This window comes from Macaca fascicularis, chromosome 5 (genome assembly GCF_037993035.2).
Source record: "Macaca fascicularis isolate 582-1 chromosome 5, T2T-MFA8v1.1".
Taxonomy (NCBI): Eukaryota; Metazoa; Chordata; class Mammalia; order Primates; family Cercopithecidae; genus Macaca; species Macaca fascicularis.
This window is the reverse complement of record NC_088379.1, coordinates 163130908-163148282: the sequence shown is the minus strand read 5'-3', so window position 1 is coordinate 163148282 and position 17375 is coordinate 163130908. Positions and strand designations below refer to the sequence as shown.

The following is a 17375-nucleotide window of genomic DNA, read 5'->3' as shown; positions in this document are numbered from 1 at the left end:
GCTATAAACTCTGTGAGAATAAGAATCACATGTTATTCCTCTCAGTAAGCACTTGCCTTACGAAGAATATGGGTAAAATCTTAGTTGAACTAATTTGACTTGAATTACCTTGAGCTTGCCCAGCCAGTTAAGGCATTAAATGATCCCCAGATTAAGATTCCAAGGCCTAATCCAATGGTTTTGATAATTGGGACAACAGCAATGTTCCCTGTAGATGTAACATACAGAAGAAACATGTTACTTCCAATATAGAAAATACATTTATAAATAGAATTAGTTTTTATTCTAACTTCAACTGAAGTGTATGGGATTTGGACAAATTTAGTAAAGCACAGTTCCTTATTTTTTAAGTAAAATAACCATATTTTTGGCATTAAATTTATGATTATGATTGCTAAAAGAACTAGGCTCAGGGAAAAAGTCTACAAAGAAAAATGTTGAACTCCTAATTGTCCAGAGGTTTCTCACCCTTAGGATAGCTCTCTATTCTGTGACTCTTCATGGAAGCTGTCAGTGATAAATTATCAGTGACCATCCTCTGAGACTTGAACTAGGGCCAATTACTGGCAGAAGTCTTTGGCCATAAAACAGGCTCAGAATTTGCTCTTCCATGATTGCTGATTTGTCTTCTGGATTTCTGGATTTCCACATTCATTTTTTTATGTTTCGAGGGTCACTGAGGGCCAAATCCATATACATATATATTTTTGGTCTGTCCTACAATCTCTTCTTGAAAGGTTACCTCTTTAGGATTCCATGACGTCCTCATCACTTGATTCTCCTCCTGTTTCTCTCTTTAGCTCTTTCTCTAGCTGCTATTTTTCATCATTCCTTCTGGAATAAGGTACCTCCTAAAGATTTTCCCTTGAGCATATTTGTCCCCTTGCTTTATTGTCCTTTGGGTACTTGACCTAATTTCATGTTTTCAGCTACCAGCTAAAGGTGCATGTTCCCAGTGCTACAGCTCTAACCTGGACCTACTTTAGAGTTTTAATATTATTCTCCAAACCATCAAGAAGAAATCTCCAACCAGATGTTTTCTATGGTGGAAACATCAGGATGTTCATGCTCAGAAAGGGCCAAGCTGAACCCATCCTTTTCCCTTTCAAACATGTTCTTTTTCCTTTCCTCACATGTGTCAATACCACCACCCTCCTAATCACCTGTAATCAAATCTCTACGCTATCATTGGCCCCTCCCATTCTGCTATGTCCTATATGCTATCAGTTGCTCCAACCTATGGCATCCACATTTGCAACATATCTCAAATTGGACTCTTTCCCCACGGAAACTCAGTGGAATCTGCTGGGTGAACAGAAATGCTCTCGTGGCTATAAAGATCTGCAGGATGGATGGATGTTTCATCTGTTCCTGTCCCTCTATTAGATATGACAAGCAATCATACTGAGGTATAAGTGAGGTATAATAATGTAAATCTTGGTGGAAATCTAAAAGCTAACTCTTTTGTCTTCTAACTTATGAACTTCACTAAATCATTTAACTCCTCAGAGACTCAAATTAAGTGGGTAATAAATAAATTTTAATTTTTTAAATAAATTTTTAACATTTTCACATGTATTTGCTCTTAATGAAATTATTTCTAAAGATCATTGATACTTGGAATTCTCTTTGCTGAAGGAAAAAAACCTCCTGGGGTGTATTTATATTAATTGAAGGGAAACACTTGATTGACCAAGCCAAGTTACAAATTCTAATTATATAGTTTCAGGTACTGATAAGGCAACAGAAAGATTTTTGTTTACTTTGCTTTTCTGTTAACTAGCCCTTTTGAAATGAAGTATCTTCACATTGGCCTAATTAGGTTAAGCCCTAAAAATGATATTAGTAGAGATTACTATTTAATAAATATTTTCTGATAAACATCCTGGAAAAAAGGGGCAGAACACACTAAAATAATAAATGAGTTATGCTTGAATAGATGGAGAATAATTAAAATGTTTTTACTGTAATAATTTTCTACCACGAACTTAGAAGTAAATCATTTAGAGGAATAAATCAGGTGGAACAAATCAGGTAAAGCACCAAAAATATTCATTGAGCATGTGAAGGCAAGAAAGTAGTTAATTTCTAGTATCTATGACTAAGGGTTATTCAGAATCACTGTTTGTGCTCTTTCCTCCTACTGTGAGCGAGAATTATTTTGATCATTATGTTACATAATAAAAGTATAAATTATATCAGACATTACCTGTTGCCCAAATGCAGCCTCCAAGCATTGCAAAAGGCCAAAACTTTGGGCAATGCAATATCAGATTGACCACCAAGGCAACCAACCATATGGCAGCACAAAGGACCCACTGGAGAAACATTCCTGGAAATAAACAAACTCGGTGTTAGTGGTTCAAATTGAATTGAATAAATTTGTGCTCAGGAATATCTATGAGGTGGTATTATAGGAATGGTCACAATTTATTGAATGCCATATGCCATGGACTTTGCACATTTCATTCTTATGACTACTCTGCATCATAATTAACCCCAGCTCAAAGATAGAGAAAATGAATCTGCAATTAAGCAATGTGTCCAAACAGGTAGTAGTTTGTTGAGCTGGAATTTAAACCCAGGTTGACTCCAAGGCTTAGACACGGTGTGCTCTGGCTTAATATTATTTTTTTCTATTAGACAAATCAAGAATTTTCAGCCAAAGAGTGATGGCAAGACCAAGTGCATATTCTCATTCAGATGCCACACTGAGTACTCTTGCATCCCCAAAACCTGGTAGTAAGTACTTCAGAATAGCATGACAGTAATTTAAACCTTCAGTGACCATTTATGCCAGCTCTGGGATAAAAATAAAATCATTTATGGTCATACATAGGCCTCATACAGTTAGAGTTCAATGCCTATGATGAGTCAGGCATTATAAACCTGAGAATTAGCTTTTTAGGTCAAGGTTACTCTACTTTCTATACTTTGAGTTGCCATTTTCCAGTTATCTGAAGATAAGCTGGTGATGAGGTGTATCTGTACCTTTTTGAGGCTTCTGCATCACTAAGGATTTAAAGATTAAAAGGATGAGCAAATAGTTGACATTGAAAGAAATACTGAGACAGTTAAAACTCAATGGATTACTTCTGGCACTAACTTTGGAAGATTGTTGCCCTTCTTGGATTCAATCTCATGGTGGAGGAGAGAGAAAAAATGGCTGCTAATCTCTATGACAAAAGAGTAGAATCAGCCAGGCGTGGTGACTCCCGTCTGCAATCCTAACACTTTGGGAGGCCGAAGTGGGTGGACTGCCTGAGCTCAGGAGTTCGAGACCAGCCTGCACAACATGGTGAGACTCCATCTCTACTAAAACTACAAGAAATTAGCCGAGTGTGGTAGTGTGTGCCTGTAGTTCCAGCTACTTGGCAGGCTGAGACATGAGAATCACTTGAACCCTAAAGGCGGAGGTTGCAGTGAGCCAAGATTATGATACTTCACTCCATCCTCGGTGCAAGAGTGAGACTCTGTCCCCTCAAAAAAATGAAAAATAAAAAATAAAAAGAGTAGAATCACAGAGATGAAAAGAAACTTCATTTTATAAGTTGTTCGCTTTACAAATGAGAAACTGAAAACAGCAGAGCTGGTAATATTTGCCCAGGATCACAAAGCTAATTGTGGAAGACTAAAAGCTAGATCCTCTACCCATTTTTTTTTTGTTCCTCAGGTAGTTCCTATTCTTGTCCTAACTCCAGAGGAAAAGAGAAGAAAGGCCCTGGAGCAAAACAATTTGTAATCGTATTTTCTAAGTGCACGAAGACAAAGAATTGGGGAAATAACACAACTGTGGTCAGGTAATAAATACTACCAAAGAAGTAATCTCAACATGTGTTCACCATCAATCTCAATTCCTTCTCCCGGCTTCAATATGGAAGTCAGGTAAATAAAATAACTCTTGCTTCTCCTTCTCCAAAACTCACATTAGTCAGTTCTGCTATGATGTAACATGTGCATTCCTTGAAATCACTGCACTATGCAAAATCATGCAGTAAAAACTACAGAGCATATGGGGAAAATGGGACTAGGGGAACAACACTCAACCCAATTAAAATGGTAGTACAGTTTTAACTGGTTAACTGGTTAATTACATGAATGCTGTAATAAATAGGGCATTTTAATTGAAAAAGTCCAGAAGTTTGCTCCTGGAAGTGGGTATCCAAAGGGTTGCGGCTTAAAAGTTACTGTGAAGGTGTTGGGTGAGGAGTTCTGATAGCAGATGTGGTTGGATGGAATACTTCATGACCACATGTGGTGAGCTAAGGGAGCTGGTTGATATTTGAAGGACGTGCGGGTATATGCGTGCATTGTGTGCATTATCACACATCTTTATTCATCTAGGTGCAGTTTTCTGTGTTTATCTAGAGCTTTCTCACACACAAAATTGCACATAAGCCAGCCAAAAATCTGTTATGCTTAAATTGTTCTCCAATATATCAATCATGTTGAAGATTCATGTTTTCAAAACAAGTGTTATTAGTAGAACTGACTATAAATTTCTTCCATTCATATAATGGCCCAAGAGCTTTCCTGACAGTAACCTCCCTAGCTTTACCATGAAACAACCTTAGTGGTTCTCCTATTCTGACTTGCAGACAAACTGGTATGGGCACTGTCAAATGATTAATTTTAAGCTCTATTCATTAGGTATCAAGATCAACATGATTTATTTTTGTAGCTGTACTTTTAAAAGACCAAAAAAGGAACTTCATTTTTAAAAATAATATAACGTTAACGATCAAGGAAAAATAATTACCATCACCAGTATCAAATTTTTTAAGTGGCACAAAATTTGAGCCAAACAAAAGGATAGCTACAAAACAGGAGATGTAACCAAAGGTTAGGTCTGCTCCATTATTGCTCATGGTTCCAGTCTTGATGAGTTTAGCTGGTTCACTTTAGACTTGATGTACTTTTCAGGAGCTTCTGAAATTAAAAAAAAAAAAAAAAAAAAAAAAAGAAACAATTGAGATGTGAATCTGTGAACAAATTGTGATTCACATATTTATCAAATTTTTCAAAAGTATGCTAAGACTCCTTTCTGTGGATAGTTAGGACATGACAGAAGTATATATTATGCTTGTACTTCATGCTCATTTATTCTATCAGCAAATATTTTTGATCACTAGCCTACAATTTAAAAAGAACAACTTTGTCTTCAGGGCTTGAAAGCCTAACTTCTTCTAAGAGCTGAAGACAATTTTTAGTACATTACAAAAAAAAAAAAAAAAAAAAATTCTCCTGTGTAGATTCCACCACTGCAGAAAGTTTTAGTGAACAACACAGCTAAACTTATTTAACAGCTCTAGCTCCTCTCTGAAGAAAAGGACTAAAACCACAAATAACCAAGAATTAGACATTTTTTCATAAAGTTAGCATTTAGAAAAGGCCACTGAATACAATTCAGATTTTTAGTTTCCTGAGATATAGGAGAAAAAAACACCACCAAAGTAATTTTATCACAGGGTGCAGAGTCTTTCCACAATGCCATCTTGGATTCTTTCATATTTAGCACACTGGCCCTTTGGAATAAGCCCCCTGGAATAGAATCAGAATAATCCAGTGGTTTCTTTTTCCCTGCAAATTTAATGTTATATTAATAACTTCTTGTATATATGTATTGAATAAAGTACACCTGAAATCAAATCACCTTTCCTTGTTATTTTATTTCACAATGACAAACATTTAAAGGTCCATGTATTGTTCCTGATGTGTTCTTGCAGAGAATATTAAATATACAACAACCTACAAAATATATTATTTACCATTATTAAAGATAGTTTAACTGAAAACAAGGATCACTTCAAAACTGGTCATAAACTTTAGTAAAGAAAATGTGTATTTGAAATTGTGTGGACTTTCTTAAAACAAAAACAAAAACACATTGCTATTAAGAAAACATCCTCTATAGGGATGTGGTTGAGGAAGAGACACTGAGGCACATTTCAACATTGACACAATAATGCTATTCAATAAATATAAGAATAATTCTACTGTTAGGCTCAAAGAGAGGTTCAGCCCTGCAGAGACTTACATGGGTTATGACTCAAAGGTCAGCTGAAGCAGGTGCTTGCTGCTAAGATAACAGAGGTGCAACAGGTCAGAGATGCAGGAAGTGTCTTGAAAAGCTAACCTATGACTAAAAAGACACATGATTGGGTGATAACGCATTCTTTCCTCCTCATTTTAATTAACAACAAGCAAAGCAAAGCAAAACCTTTATGTGTACATTCATAAAAAGAGAATGTCTAACCTTCAAGAGTGGCAAATTATTTATTGAAAAGAAGGCTCCACAAAGGCCCTACACCTCTGAAACGGAGAGAATAATTTGACATGCTAATTAGAGTGCATGAGCTGCATTTTGACTACTGAATAAACATCAGTCAGTTATTACCTACAGATAAATGAAGTTTATTGCATGCAGCTCTTGTACATTTCAGAGCATGTGATCTTATTTCATTGTGAATTGGCAATAACTTACTGTCTTTAAAAAGGCTCTACCTCGCTCTAAAACAATGAAATTTTTGTGGAAAAGAAAAGGAGTATCACTCCATCCAGCACGTTTTTTCCAATTCTTCCTGCACAAAACCTAAAAAGTCTCAAACATTATTTTAATGTTTTCTTTTCAGAGTCCGCTGATATTTTGTCAAACTATATTAATTCATTTTTATTTTATTACTTTTGTTTCATTTATTAGTAAATACTTCTCCTTTACATTTTTCCTAGTAATTTAAACTTCTACGCAGACTTGGAAAAAATTCGTATTTGGTATGTTCTGATCAATACTGTTTGCTCCACTCCAACTAAAATTTCCTTTTTAGTTTCATGTTGATTTCCCCAAATCTCCCGGCAAGTACCGCCTGTCTTTGGGCTAAAATTAACAGTGCTTGAATGTATTTATTCTGAGCCTTGATTTTTCTTTTTAACCATGAGCACGTTTTTGAAAAATCATGAGACGCTCCCCTGCAAAGCGACTTTGCTTTCCTTTGACTGGCTGTACTCACTGCGTTCCGGGCTGGCGGCTGAAACTCCTTCCTACTCAGCGCCGGCGCGATCCGCCCCTACATGCCTGCGTGGAGCCGGAGCCTGACTCATTCCCTCTACGTGCTGGGGGCGGTCTGGCCAGCCTTTACTTTCTGCGGGAACAATTTCCCACACACCGGCCGGGAGGAGAGGGGAGGGCTCTAGCACCCGTGACCCAAAGTCCCATTCCCAGGGTGCTCGCGAAGAGCGCCAATCCAGCCTTGACTTCCTGCTGGGACGTTTACCTCCCTAAGGAGGGTGGAGAGGGGAGGGCTTTAGCACCGGTGACCCAGAGGCCTTCACAGGACAGCAGGTTGGGGAACGCCTTCCTTCAGTTGCTGTCCTGGAGTGAATTGTCAGGTGGCTCATGAGGAGTCGTCAACCTTGGGTGGGTCAACCAGGAAACTAGAAGAGTTTTGTGTATTTCAAGAGGTGATTATTCAGGGAACTCTCAGCATGTCACCCTCTCTAAGTGTCACAGAGGGAGGTATTATTTGTGCAGTTTATGGATAAAACAAAAGGTTGAGGAATTTCGCACCACTGTAAAAGATTATCTCAAGTGAATTTTTCCATTTGGTATTAAGAAATTCATCTGCACCACGGATGTCAGTAACATCTCTCGTGACATCACAAGATTTCACTTGTAATCACTAACTATAGATGCAACCAAGCCATTTATCTGTACAGGCCATTTATCTGTATTTTTTTGTTTTGTTGTGTTTTTGTAGACGGAGTCTCGCTCTGTCGTCCGAGCTGGAGTGCAGTGGCGCGATCTCGGCTCACTGCAAGCTCCGCCTCCTGGGTTCAAGCAATTCTCCTGCCTCAGCCTCCCGAGTAACTGGACTACAGGCGCCCACCACCACAACCGGCTAATTTTTTGTATTTTTAGTAGAGATGGGGTTTCACCGTGTTAGCCAGGATGGTCTGGATCTCCTGACCTTGTGATCCGCCCACCTCGGCTTCCCAAAGTACTGGGATTACAAGCGTGAGCCGCTGCTCCAGGCCTATATTTTTATCTAATATGTACTTAGTGTCACATGAGAATATATGTTCTAGGTTTCTCAAGCTTGACTGCACATAATGGCCGAGGGAAGTGGCTTTAAAAAACAAAATAAAACAAAACTAATATCTGGATCCAATACCAAAGCAATTAAAATAGAATCTCTGAGTATGTGACTCAGGAATCATTTCCTTTCAAAAGTCTTCCCGGGCTGACTCTAATGTGAAGCTAGGCTCAAGAATCATATTCTAATCAATACTTTTCAAACTGTATTGCCAGTAAGAATAACCTGAGGAATGGGTTAAAATGCAGGTTCCCAACATCTTTATTTAGATTTTGAGGAACATTGTTCTAGTTCTGTACTGTCCAATACGTAGCCACTAGCAGCATGTGGTTATTTAAAATTAAATCACAATAAAATATTTAGTAGTTCGCTTGCACTGGACACCTTTCAAGTGCTCAGTAGCCAGATATGCAGATTATAGAACATTTCTGTCATTGCAGAAAGTTCTACTGGAAAACACTGCTCTAGACTGTTAGCCATGGAAGTACAAAGGTTACCCAGATAAAATCATCTCTTCAGTTGGAAGAGATATATACAGGCTCGCCTGTAATACCAGCACTTTGGGAGGCTGAGGCGGGGGGCTCATGAGGTCAGGCATTGGAGACCAGCTTGGCCAACATGGTGAAACCCTGTCTCTTCTAAAAATACAAAAATTAGCCGGGCGTGGTGGTGCATGCCTGTAATCCCAGCTACTTGGGAAGCTGAGGCAGGAGAATCACTTGAACCCGGAGGCGGAGGATGCAAACTTTAAGTTGGAAAGGGGAAGTGCAGGTTCTGTGCTAGTCTGAGTTCAAAGAAAGCTTCTCTGAGGAAGTGATATTTAACTGGAGACCATCCAGTGGTTGGTAATGGGTGTAGCATTCACAGGAAGGAGAAAACACAAGGACTGTTAAAAGATGACATTTCCTAAAAGGAAGTTCTGCCTTAAACATTAATCACATTCATAAACTATCATGTCAGCTGAGCAGATGGGAAGGCAAAATAACATTTCATTTAAAGAATTAAAGCAGCAAAACTTTTTCACTTAAGGAAGAGAATTAATTTAGCAGTTCAGAAAGATTTTGAAGAAATCAGTTCCCCTTTTCACATATGCACACTTAAGACATACACACATATACAAACTCGCTTCCAAAAATATAGGGCCTAAATCCAACCTAGAATTGTTTCACTTCATTGTCACAAGATCATGTGATTTATTCTTGCTTCAGACTCACATGAAGAAGTTAAAGCTTGTGTCAGCATTTGTTGAGAATTTCTGAAGTCTGAAAGTGAGTTGGGGGCTGAATTAGGCCTGAGAAGATTCATTAAGGGATATGCCAGGCCATTGCTTTTTACATTATGCCACAGAGCAAATCCAAACATGGATGACTCTATTCTTAAACTGAAATTTTTCTTTCAAATTGTTTCCTATACATTAATGCCTAAACATAATGGTCAGTATTGGAAGAGTCCTGGCAGACACTAGAAGATCCAGGTTCTGATTTTAGCTTCATCTGTTAGCAATATTTCTCAGGGAAACTCATTTAGTCTTTTTAAACCTCAATTTCTTAACATGTAAAATGATAATAATAAGACCTGTGCACCTCCCCCTTTTATATGGTCAGAAGATATATATATATATATATATATATATATAAAACATTATGTATATATAACGTTATGTATATATAACATTATTACTAGGACTTCTGGTTTCTGCTCTGACATTTGAAAGGTGTGAAAGTCTCCACTCCCATCATCACAACAAGAAAAAAATGAGCAAATCAAAAATCAACAACTCTTTTTAGATCTGCAGAGAATTGATGTCATAGGACATGCCACCTCTTTGCAAACTGAACAGATAGATGAATACAGAGAATTACAGCTTATCAGGACAGCAAAAACTACTGGAGCCAGTAAAGGGTAGGGGGCCATTTATACAGTATTTGGTATATTGCTGAAGCCTGAGTGTGGACTAACTTGAGAGTTGAAAACTCGGAGACAGAGGGAATCATTCATATAGGAGCATCCACACATTAATGAGTTTTACTTTCAGAAGATAGGACAAAACTTTCCTCTCTTTTTCTGGCATGTGGGAGGAAAAAAATAACTACTTGAAATATATTCAGAAACAAAAGCCTGCCCTCAAGGTAAACTTTACCCCAGAGCTTTATCTGAATTAGAGAAAAGGCAACTAGACAGTCTGAACACCTTCTACACTTTCTTTCTCACATAAGGAGAAAAACAAAAGAAGAAACTCTTATGAAGTAAGTTCACAACTCAGGGATTTTGGACAACTAGAAAACAAAGTTTTAGATGTTGGCGAAGATACAGAGAAAAGGGAATGCATATACACTGTTGATGACGATGTAAACTAGAACAACCCTTACGGAAAACAGTATGGGGATTTCTCAAATAACTGAAAATAGAAGTACCATTCAGCCCAGCAATCCTACTATTGGGTATCTACTCCAAGGAAAAGAAATTGTTATATCAATGACACTTGCACTCATATATTTATTGGGGTACTATTTACAATAGCAAAGTCATGGAGTCATCCTAAGTGTCCATCAGTAGTTGATTGGATAAAGAAAATGTGGTATATATAAACTATGGAATATTATGCGGCCATAAAAAGCAGTGAAATCATGTCCTTTGCAGCAACATGAATAGAGCTAGAGGCCATTGTCCTAAGTGAAATAACTCAGACAGAAAATAAAGTACTGCACGCTCTCGCTTATAAGTGGGAGCTAAACAATGGGTACACATGGATATAAAGGTGAAATAATAGATACTAGGGACTCCAAAACAGAGAAAGGTGGGAGAGGAGAGCAGGTTGAAAAATTATCTATTGGCTCTAATGTTTACTGTTTGGGTGATGGGTTTACTAGAAGCCAAAACCTCACCATTACAGAATATATCCATGTAGGAAACCTGCACATGTGCCTTCTGAATCTAAAAATTTTAAAAAAGAAATAATAATAAAAAAATAGAGATTTTTATCATAACATTATAGAATGTATCAACTCTCCAATATCTTATGACCACATAAATAGTGCTCTGGTATAATAACTGTGGATCACAACTAGAGAGAGTTGCAAGACACAGACTCTGCTTAAGAATGAGTCTCTAAGAAAACCCAAAAACAACAAATAGGGGAGACAAAAATAAAGATATTAGAGAAAATAGAAGCCTCCGATCCTTACAGCTACAACCACCATTAAGCACAGTCTAACTTCTGGCCTGATAAAAACTAAAGGTCTACTTATCTTGTTTTCTATTATCTGATACATCATGCCTTGCTTTCAATGAACAATTATAAGGCATGCTAAAAGGCAAGAGAAAACACAGCTCTGAAAAGACAAAGCAAGCATCAGAACCAGATTCAGATATGGCAGGGATGTGGGAATTATGAGACTGGATATTTAAAATATGCTATGACTAATATGCTAAGAGATCAACCGGGAAAAGTGCAAGAACAAATGTGTAATATAAACAGAAAGATGAAAACTCAAAGAATCAAAAGGAAATGTTAGAGAACAAAAAACATTATAATAGAAATGAGAAATGCTTTTGACAACTGCAAAAGAATCAGTGAGCTTGAAGGTATGTCAATGGAAACTTCCCAAACTTAAATGGAAACAGAAAACAGAATATGAAAAAAAAAAAACCCGCAAAATTTCCAAGAACTGTATGAAAATTACAAAGGACATAAAATACAGGTAATAGGAATACCAGAAGGAGAAGAAAGAAAGCAGCGGAAGATACATAAATAATAGATATCTAGGTATCTAATAATAGTGGACAACTTTCTAAAATGAATAACAGACATCAAACCACAGATCCAGGAATATCAGTTAACACCAAGCAAGATAAATTTTTTAAAAAACTACATGTAGGCATATTGTATACAAATTGTGGAAAATTAAACAAAGAGAAAATATTGAAAGGAGTCAGAGGAAAAACTATCACCTTACTTATAGAGGAACAAGGATGAGAATTACATCAGACTTCTCAGAAACCATGCAAGCAAAAAGAGGGTAGAGTGAAATATTTAGAGTGTTGAAAGAAAAATCCACCAACCTAGAATTTTTTTCCTGTTCTTAATTGATCGCATAGATAACTGTTCAAAATAATAATATCAGTAATATATTGGGTCATATTAGTTTATGAATAAATGAAATAAATAACTGCAATGCTTTAAGGGACAGGAGCGAGGCATGGGAATAATCTTTCATACAGTACCTGCACTAACTGTGAAATGGTATAGTGTTATTGAAAAGTGGACTTAGTTGTAAATGTGTACTGCAAACTCTAGGGCAATTTCTAAAAACATATTTTTAAGTATAATTGATATGCTAAGAGAGGATAGAAAATATAATCATATAAAATGCTCAATTAAAACTAGAAAAGGGAGCAAATGAGGTATATTAGTCTATTTGCACACTGCTGTAAAGATACTACCTGAAGCTGAGGTTTAATTGACTCACAGCGCTGCGTGGCTGGGGAGACCTCAGGAAACTTACAATCACGGCAGAAGGCGAAGGAGAAGCAAAGGCATGTCGTACATGGCAGCAGGTGAGAAGAAGCGAAGGGAAAGAGCCCCTTATAAAACCATCAGATCTCGTGAGAACTCCCTATCATGAGCACAGCATGGGGGGAAACCACCCACATGACCCAATCACCTCCTACCAAGTCCCTCTCTCAACAGGTGGGGATTGTGGGGATTACAATTCCACTCAAGATTTGGGTGGGGGCACAGAGCCAAACCATATGAAGAGGGGAAAACAAAAAAGGGAAATAATTACAAGGGCAACAAACAGAAAACAGTATATGGGAGATATTAATCCAACTCTATCAAGAATCACTTTAAATATAAATGGCCTACCAATTAAAAGACAAAGACTGACAGAATGAATAAAATACAGGCATCAACTCTATGTTGTTTACCAGAAATCCATGTTAATTATAAAGACACAAAAGGAATGGAGAAAGATATATTTTTCTCTTCTTTTCTTTTTTTTACCTTTGAAACAGGATCTCACTCTATCACCTGGGCTGGAGTGCAGTGGCATAGTCATGGCTCACTGCAGTCTCGAACTCCCGAGCTCCAGTGATCCTCCCACCCCAGTCTCTTGAGTAGCTGGGACTGCAGGCATATGCCACCACAACAAGATAATTTTTAATTTTTTGTAGAGATGAGGTCTCACTATGTTGCCCAGGCTGGTCTTGAACTCCTGAACTCAAGAGACCCTCCTCCCTCAGCCTCCCAAAGTGCTGAGATTACAGCATGAGCCACCATGCCCAACGAGATATATTTTTCAAACACTAATCAAAGGAAAGTTAAAATAACTATTTTAACTTCAGACAAAGCAAACTTCAGAAAGGAAATTATTAGGAATAAAGAAGGCAATTACATAATGATAAAGGGGCCAACTGTCCAATAAGCCATAACAATCCTGTGTATGCACCTCACAACAGAGTGTCAAAATACATAAGGCAAAATCTGGTAAAACTGCAAGGAGAAATAGACACAAATAGACTATTGCAGTTGCGGTCTTCAATATTCCTCTATTAGTAACTGGCAAATTGAACAAGCAGAAAATCAGTAAGAATGTAATTGAGTGAATAATACTATCGCCACCTGGGTTTAATTGATGGTTATATCTCATTCAACTGCAGCAAAATACACGTTCTTCTCAACCTCGTATAGAACATTAACCTAGATACACTACATTTGCGGTCTTTCACATATGCCAGAACCTATAGAGCTACTATACAACATACAGAGTGCACTCTAATGTAAACGATGGAGTTTAGTTAATAATAATGTACCAATACTGGTTCATCAACTGTGAGAAATGTACAACTCAAATGCAGATGTTACTAATAGGGGAACTGTGAGAGAGTAGAGATGGATTATATGGGAACTCTTATCTGCTCAATTTTTTTCATAAATCTAAAACTGCTCTGAAAATAGTATGTGAAAGTATTATAATTTTAAGTTTGTGATTATTTTATGGCAGTTAAACTATTTTCTAAGCCTAGTGAAGGAAACCAGTCCCCTAAATGATCTCATCATATTTGCACATATATTTATATATTTAATATATATCAACATATTAAATATTAAATATATTAATGCAGAATATTAATATATATTAAATATATATTTAAATACGATGAGATTAGTGATGGGGTTGGCTTACTTCACCAGGCTGAGAAATACATATATATATTTAGATATGATGAAGTAATTGATGGGGTTGATAATTGATAATTGATGATATATATTTGCCCATTTATTTAAATGTATATTTAATTCATTTGACTATGTTTTTAGCCATTCACCAAATACAAGATTACTTATAAAGTGAGAAATCTACTGTCAGGTGGCATTTTATTCTTGTCTATAGAATCAAAACCAATACCAATATTTTCCATATTTAATCTCTGAACACTTGTTTATCTTTTTATGATCTTTTAGGATGTTTAGATTTGGGAACTTTAAAAAAATCTAGGCTACTTACTCTCCTTCCTCCAGTTGCTAAATGATCCTATAGACTGAATGTATCTGCTCCTCGTTTTGAGGATCTCTGTGTATAATGAGAAATGATGACTGGTGAAGGCAGAAAAAAAACCTGCTGACTCATTGGATAACATAATCAACCACTTTATTGTTTAAAATAACCCTTCCTCTGTTTTTTGGAAATGGAGAAGGAATCAATTTAACACATAATTTTCAAGTAGAATTTTATTATATCATAGAAGCAAACAAAAATTTCCAAGAATAATCTGAAATTAGGAAAAATGTGCCAGTTTACTAAGAAATAACGATGCTGTGTTGAAATGTTTCTCTCCTGATTCAAAGTATATTTTCCATGTAAAATGTTTTACAGTAAGAATACCCCAGGCTAGGCACAGTGGCTCACACCTGTAATCCCAGCACTTTGGGAGGCTGAGGTGGGTAGATCACTTGAGGTCAGGAGTTCAAGATCAGCCTGACCAACATGGTGAAACCCCACGTCTACTAAAAATACAAAAAATTAGCCAGATGCGGTGGCGGCGCCTGTAATCCCAGCTACTCAGGAGGCTGAGGCAGGAGAATCACTTGAAACTGGGAGGTGAGCTGAGATTGAGCCACTGCACTCCAGCCTGGGTGACAAAGCGATACTCTGTCTCAAAAAAGCAAAAAAAAAAAAAAAAAAAAAAGCAAAAAAAAAGCATACCCCAATAAATAATAAAAATATTATCTTTGTTGATTTTAAAAGGAGAGTTCACAAAAATTAAAGATTTATTCCTTGAAAAGTTTATAATTCTGTAATTATAATAAGCTGAATCAAAGATAACTATAATAATCTATTGTGAGTTTAAGAAAACACTAGTATACTTACTTATATTTGTATTTATAATCTACTTAATTTCATAAAGTCTTTGAAGCAATATAGAATAAAAACAATAAAATAATAGGAACAAAGGGAAAAACCTAGGAAATTAAGAAAGTCAAGATGAAACCAAACAGAGTTTAGATGCCAAGAACACATAGTTACTATAGAGGATTTTCAATTTTGGTCTGAGTTTCACAAGAGAAAAGGCAAACAGTGGGTTAGGTTAGCTTCCTATTTAACTGCTATTTTTGTGAGACAGTTCTTCAGGAAAGAAAAGGTTTTTCTAGTAGTAAATTTTAGAACTGGCTAAAGTGGTGGTAGATCTAAAGATAAAGATAAATCAAAAGATTTATCTCTGAGGCATTTTTGAAGGTACTCTTACACTCTTATACTCTTAACACTGGTGTATTCATTTGACAAATTTCATGGAGTATCTACTGTAAAACAGACACTCTTTTAGACATTGGGAACAGACAAAAACCCCTGCACCAACTTAACTTACATCTAAGAAAGGGAAACCAGATAATAGATGACATATATGGTATATGAAATAGTGAAATGTCCTAAGGAAAAAAAAAATTAAGGAGCCAGGAAGACTAGAGACTGTGTGTGTGTGTGTGTGTGTGTGTGTGTGTGTGTGTGTGTGTTCGTGTGTGTGAGTGTGTGTGTGGGTGTGTGGGTGTGAAGGTTGGGGGTACTGCATTTTAGGAAAGGAAGTCCTCACTGAGAGGGAGACATTTGAGTGAAGGCCTGGAGGAGGGAGTGGGAGTTGGGAGAGTGTGTCCAGTACAGAGGCCCTGAGGCAGATTTGAGGAAGGGCAAAGAAGTCACTGTAGCTGGGGTTGAGGTGGTAAGAAGCAGAGGGGTAGAAAATGGAGTTAGGGAGATAATGGGGGATGGGAAGAATGTGAGGGGCCTCATGGGCCTTATGGACTTTGGATATTTCTCTGGGAGAAATGGTGAACCTCTGAAGTGTTTTGATCACAGGAGCTGTATTAGTCATTTGTTACTGGGTAATAAATATAGCCATCCAAAATGTAGTGGCTTAAAAGAACACTAAACATGTATTATCTCTCATAGTTTCTGGGGATCAGTAATGTGGGAGCAGTTCAAGCAGGGCTTCCTACTCAGGGTTTCTCATCAAGTTGCAGTCAGAGCTGGGCTAGGGCTCTGGCCACCTGAAAAGGTGGTTGAGTCGAGAGGATCCACGTCCCAGGTGGTTTACTCACATGACTGACGAATTGGCTATAGTTGATGTTGGGAGATCTCAGGCCTTCTTGACATGGGCCTCACCACAGGACTGCTTGTCTCATGGAATGTTACTGCCTTTCCACAGAGTGAGAAATCCAAGAAGCGGGCAGTGTCCTTGCCCTCTGTGACCTAGCATCTGAAGTCACACATCATCCCTTCTGCAGTGTTCTATTAGTCACACGGTTCATCCCTGATTTAGAGTGTAAGCAGATGGCATCATGGTGTGGATACCAGGAGGGTGGGGATCACTGGGAGCCATCCTGGAAGCTGACTCAGGCAGAAGAAAGGAGATAATTACTGGAACAATGTCTCCTCATAGGCATGAGTACATAGAATTTAGTGCAAAAGGAGAGGAAATAGCCTTTGTTAGGGACACAGAGGAGCATTTGATAGTAACAGTATAGAGGTGCAGTTAGAGGAAGGTAGGAAGATCTTATGGTAGGAGCTTGTGCACATTCTCGTCTAATTTTTTCTGTTTCTCAGTGAAATAGGAAACAAGGTCTTAGGTCAAGAGTGAGGATTGGGAAGAAGGTGTTTGCTAGACATTAATCAGTATTTCAAGTTTTTCAGTATCTTTTAAGTGATGCAGTGCTCATTGCCACTAACCCTTGTTTGGTCATATTATAAAGGAGGAAAAAAAGTTCTATTTTTTGATCATTGTTCTATT

The 17375-nt window shown here is 37.3% G+C and overlaps 1 protein-coding gene across 18 annotated transcripts in view; it reads right to left on the bottom strand.

Annotated features, from left to right (window-relative positions):
- Nucleotides 1-17375, bottom strand: part of TMEM144 (transmembrane protein 144) — a 96910-nt gene that overhangs the window by 51561 nt on the left and 27974 nt on the right. For 8 of the 18 annotated variants that reach the window (XM_045392992.2, XM_045392994.2, XM_074041001.1 and 5 more), the window contains 4 exons: nucleotides 6038-6142; nucleotides 4760-4929; nucleotides 2210-2332; nucleotides 109-208 (listed from right to left, as the gene is read on the bottom strand). In XM_045392992.2, coding sequence (XP_045248927.2) covers nucleotides 109-208; nucleotides 2210-2332; nucleotides 4760-4868 — 332 coding nt within the window. In that variant the 5' untranslated portion in view covers nucleotides 4869-4929; nucleotides 6038-6142. Of the gene's footprint in view, nucleotides 1-108; nucleotides 209-2209; nucleotides 2333-4759; nucleotides 4930-6037; nucleotides 6143-7007; nucleotides 7128-17375 lie in introns of those variants that run through there. The other 10 variants (XR_012435362.1, XM_005556167.4, XM_005556171.4 and 7 more) reach the window with 5 other exon arrangements.